Source organism: Lontra canadensis, unplaced genomic scaffold, assembly GCF_010015895.1.
Source record: "Lontra canadensis isolate GAN:19392208 unplaced genomic scaffold, GSC_riverotter_1.0 scaffold2266, whole genome shotgun sequence".
Taxonomy (NCBI): domain Eukaryota; kingdom Metazoa; phylum Chordata; class Mammalia; order Carnivora; family Mustelidae; genus Lontra; species Lontra canadensis.
This window is the reverse complement of record NW_022633250.1, coordinates 1-5,366: the sequence shown is the minus strand read 5'-3', so window position 1 is coordinate 5,366 and position 5,366 is coordinate 1. Positions and strand designations below refer to the sequence as shown.

Genomic DNA, 5,366 nt, shown 5'->3' with positions numbered 1-5,366 from the left:
AAGCAGAATGACTGTTACACTGGGGGTGGCACAATCAACGTCATTCTGAATTAATTGAAGGAAAAGTAAGGTTTGAAGGCTTTTACACATTAAGTCCCCAGATTCAGAAAAGGCACGACATAAGGCAAAAACATAAGGAAACAGTTGCCAGAAACCACATAGGTTTTGAGGGATAGAATGCACAAAAGGAATCCACTTAAGATTTGTATAACTTCAGGGGGAAACTTAGAATCTACTGGAAAAGGTAAGAACAAGGACTATTTCAACTCACTCTCACAAATAGGTGGGTCGTCATCCCAGGTGACAGTCTTGCCTGAGATGATGCATGCAATAGAGGTCTTACCAATAAGTCGGTATCTAGAGGGAAAGAAGAATGAATGTTATTTTCCCACTGAAGTGGCTACTTACAAGAGAGTGTATCCCGGAGAATTCAGAAGGACAATTTCCATTTGTCATAGTGTATGACATGGTATATACTTTGTATGTGTATATATATGTACATATATGTATACATATACTACGTATACATATTACATGACATAGTATATATATATATCACAATTTGTGACAGTATACTACCACTTTCCCAAATTTTAATCTTTATTCGGATGTCTAAGCTAAATGGGTCCTCTGCTCTTAATTACACTGAGCTACCTTTTAATTTAAGCCTAACATGTTTAAGATTCTTCAAACTAGAACCAAAGGAAATCCAAGCAGAACAAAACAAGGTGAACACGGATTTCCTATGTAAAACGTTAAAGGCAGCAATTCTCACTTAGTATGCCACAAACTGTTCAAAGTGTGCCATAAGACTTGGAAAATGTAAATTTCTCCCATGGATAATGTCTTGCAAAACTGTAGTAAAACATTAAAACCAGGATTCTGACATAGGTATGATCGCCAATTTTATTCGGACTTCCTCAGTTTTGTTTGTACTAATTTGTGGGTATGTGAGTGTGCTTACAAGTATTCAGTTTTTATACAGACTATATTTAAGAGCTGTTCTGGGTTCATGGTAATATTGGCCAGAGGATACAGGGGATTTCCCATATACTCCCTTTCCCTACACATGCATTCCTTCCCACATTATCCACATCCCCCACCAGACTGGTATAGTGGCTCGCAACTATGAACCTACATTGACACATCATTATCCCCTGTAGTCCATGGTTTACAGCAGGGTTCAGTCTTGGCGTTGTATAGTCTGTGGGTCTAGACAAACACATGTTGACATGGATGCACCCTAACAGAATGACACAGAGTAGTTTCACTGCCCTAAACATCTTCGGAGATCTGCCTATTCGTCTCTCCCTCCTCCCACCCCTTGGCTACTACGGATCTTTTTACTCCATATTTTCTTTTGTAGAATGCCACTTCCCTGGAATTATACAGTATTGAGCCTGTTCAGACTGGATTCTTTCACCTAGTAAAATGCAATTAAGTTTCCTCCCGGCTTTCCATGGCTTGATAGCTCATTTATGTTATCCAGGGAGGGTTAACCAGTTTCTGTTCCTATCAGCAATGAACGAGTAATCCAGTTCCTCTACAACCACGCTAGCATCTGCTGTTTTCACTAGTTTGTATTTTTGCCACTCAGATATATGTGTCATATTGTTTCACTGTTGTTTTCATCTGTATTTTCCTAAGGGCTAATGAAGCTGAATATCTTTTCCTGTACTTACTTTCCATCGATAAACTCTCTTCAGTGAAATGTCTGTTCGTGTGCCTCCAAATTCCTGTCCTGAAACCTTAGAATCTGACTTTTTTTGGAAACACGGTCTTGCAGATATAAGAGAGTTAAGATGAGGTCATACTGGATTAACATGGGCCCTAATGCAATGACTGTTGTCCTCAGAAGAAGAAGGAAATCTGGACAAGGAGACAGACAGAAAACGTTGACACAGACAGAGGAAAAGCCATGTGAGGACAGACGCAGAGGTAGGAATGATGTGTTTATAGCTCATGATGCCAAGGACAGCTGACAAGCACCAGAAGCTAGGAGAAAAGCACGAAATGGATTCTTCCTCCGAGCTCCCAGTAGGAACCAACCTGCTGACACCTAGATTTCAGACTTGTTCAAGGCTATTCCTAACTTGCTGTGAGTTTCTGTCACGAATTGACACTGGATTTTGCCAACTGCATTTTCTGTCAATTGCTAGGGGCATATATTTTTCTTCTTTAGCCTGTTTATAGAGTTGATCATGTTGATTGACTTTTGAATGTTCAATCTATCTTAAAAATTTTTATCCTACTGGGTTAAATCCATTAAGATCCATCTGAATTTCTTTTGTCCATCTTTTTCAGGTCAAGATTGAGTCATTGGGCTACAATGCTAGCCCTTTACATTTTCCCCTTAACTTCTAGCTTTCTATATTGATTACACAAATTCATAAGTGAATGGGATCACATAAATTCAATGTATTATTGACTATATTTGCAAATGCAAATTTGTTGAAATTTTCTTACATCCATGTGTTGCAAGCAGGGAGATAAATGTAGGGATTAACTTTTGCATTTCTCAAGTATACAAGTTAAAATTTCCAGAGGAACTTCTTAGAAATAGAGCCTCTATTTTCCAAGCTAGTGAAGGACAGAATGGAAAAAGAATAGAAAACCTAATGAACACAAAAGTTGAGGAAGTGTGAAACTATAAAATTGGTATAAATAGAAACACAAAATCAGGTAGTAGGCATTAATTTTAAATATTAGTAGTTACATTAAAAGCAAATGGATTAAACTCCTTAGTTAAAAGGTAGACATTATCAAACTGGATGAAGGAAATCTAACTATTGATTATTTATCAGAGACTCGCCTAACATAGAATGATACAGGAGAGTAAAAAGTCAAAAGATTTAAGGAGAGTGGGTAAATAATCAAAAAGCAATGTAGTTATATTAAATATATAATAGGAGTATAAGTGTACACACAAATAGACTAACTGAAAAGCATTATTAGAAAGAAGGAGCAAACCACTACAATAAGTTTTAATGCTCTTGGAAGTATTCAATGTGCATGCGCTTAATTACATAGCCTCAAATATATTTAAAAGAACACAGAAATACCAGAAGATATTGGAAAAAAAGATGGACAGATCCAGCCTGCTTTGGAAAAGAACCACGCTCTGCTCATTTTATATAGATAAATTGGCTGTAAAGCCAGACGAGGACAGGTTGAGAATGGAACATTATTAAGCCTATCATTCCTATGAGAATAAAAGGAAAACATGTGAAAGAAGATATTACAAAACAAATGTAGGAATGCAGAGATAATATTTACTATACTTCTAGACCAAGTGGAGTTACTCAAATATTTCAGGCTTAATCTGTTAACATGATTCATGATACTCATTCCTCCTACTTTGTGGGTTTATATTTGGCTGTTTAGTTGTCCCAAGACCAGTTGTTGAAAAGACTATTCTTTCACCATTGGATTGTCCTGGCACCCTTGCTGAAAAGGAGTTGACCATAAGTGTGTGGGGTTACTTCTGCGTTCTCAGTTCTGTTCTATTGATCTATACATCTATACATTTCCAGAGAGATCCTGGAGGTGGAGGAATGGGAACTGGGAAAGGCACAGTGGAGACGTCTAAGGTTCTAGCAATGTTTCCTAAGGTTCTAGCAATATCCTAAGGTGGATAGCATATACCCTGAAGTTCACTTTATTTCTTCCTGATTTTAATGATCACTTATGTTACATTATATGTCTTTTAAGTAAGCAATAAATAAGTTTTTTTTTTAAAAGCAAAAGTTAAGATATAAGGCAAAGCAGATAATTGATTATCTCCTTTAAGGATAAGCCACAGCAAATGTCTGCACCGTGCACCTTTCTGGAGAGGGGCTATAACAATCAAGATTTGCCTCTGCACCTCAGGGTTCCATCATCCTAAACAAGTCATTCTTTCCCACTTCTGAGTCCACCATCTCCAGCTCTTGTTGCTTTGGGGTGGGAATATGTGCGCAGAGCCACTAATGGTTGTTCCATTTGCTTCTTTAGAGACCTGGTCCTTGCCATTTAGTGAACGTTTCACTTGGTTCTAGGCGCATGAATTTGGTGTGCCCTAGACATCTTTCCTCCCCACCCCCAAGTTTCTAGCACAGATACAGGTGCTTCCTATTTTTCAAATGTTTGTTTAGTCTTTTCAAATGTAGTTTAATACCTGGATTCAAGCCACCATGTCTACTTAGAAATCTTATTGCTATGGTTTGAATGGACAGGAAGACTTTCTAAGACTCTTGTTTAGAGATTGGTGCTATAGCTCTGGAACTGTCAACCCAAATGATGCTGCTGCCGACTCACCCTTCATTACAGGCGTAATTAACAGTTGATCCAAACCGGGCATCTCCGTTTACAGTCATTTTGCCATTGGCGGGTTCTGGAGGAGTTCCACATGATCTCCCTATGGGGGAGAAGCAGAATTGGGGGATTGGGTATAGAACAAGCCGAACTTCTCTCAGTAAGCACATAAGGTCCCAACCTGGATGGAGTTTACTGAAAAGTATTTGTGGTTCCGCAGATTTTGCCATCTCAGAGAAACTAACACGACTGCCTGAGAGTCAGCCACCTACTAAGCTCCACTTCCAAAAACAGACCTCCCCTCCTCATTGATCTTTTCCCTGTGTTGTGCACCCCAGAAAAATGCAAACTTTACTTTTTACCAAAGTGGTTATTTTGTCATCCAACCAGCTTAAATCAGAGATCTCGAAATCGGGGTTCTCTCCCCACCTACTTTTTTCTTCCCTTTTCTGAGTCATTGGTGATGTAGTTTCAATGGTGACAATGGGAAACTCCTACTGAATGGAGCTTTTTCCTGCATTGTGTCTTGTGAAGGTCATTTCTCATGAAGTGACCTTGTAATGGAGGTGCCAGCAAGTCAGAGCAGTAAGAAGGTGTGACAGAAAGTATAATTGTCACATGTACTCTACTCGAGGCAAACATAATAATCGTACGTGTCTTAGTTCCAAAATCTGAACAATTGATTCAGCTCTACGGATGTCTGATTGACACAGAGTTCTCAGTCCAGAGGTACTTACGCTGACACTTGTTTTCGGCACTTGACCAGACCGAGTTGGGTAGGCAGGTGATAAAGAACCCTCTCCCATAGTAACCAGGGCGGCACTCATACTTCAGAAATGTCCCGATGGGAAACTCATACTCGTCCGTAGCATTTGCCAGCTTGGCAAATGGAAGGTGTTCCGGGGCTTTGCACCGACCTGGAGAGCAAGACCATAGTGACATCCAAGTTAATGGAGAAACTTCTATTTACTTCCTCTTTTTCTCCAGTGTGCTTCATAGATGCGATCAATGAAACAGAACACCTTAATAATGTTGAAATGTTTGCATCTCTTACTAGTGAACATAGAGATGAG

At 39.1% G+C, this 5,366-nt stretch overlaps 1 protein-coding gene across 1 annotated transcript; it reads right to left on the bottom strand.

Annotated features, from left to right (window-relative positions):
- Positions 1–236: 236 nt before the first annotated feature.
- LOC116863685 (complement component receptor 1-like protein) lies at positions 237–5,210 on the bottom strand (the record flags this gene model as incomplete). The annotated part of the gene is made up of 3 exons (XM_032851064.1): positions 237–357; positions 4,297–4,396; positions 5,031–5,210. Coding segments are annotated over 3 exons (380 nt in total), but the record flags the coding sequence as incomplete, so codon positions are not given.
- Between the last annotated feature and the right edge of the window lie 156 nt (positions 5,211–5,366).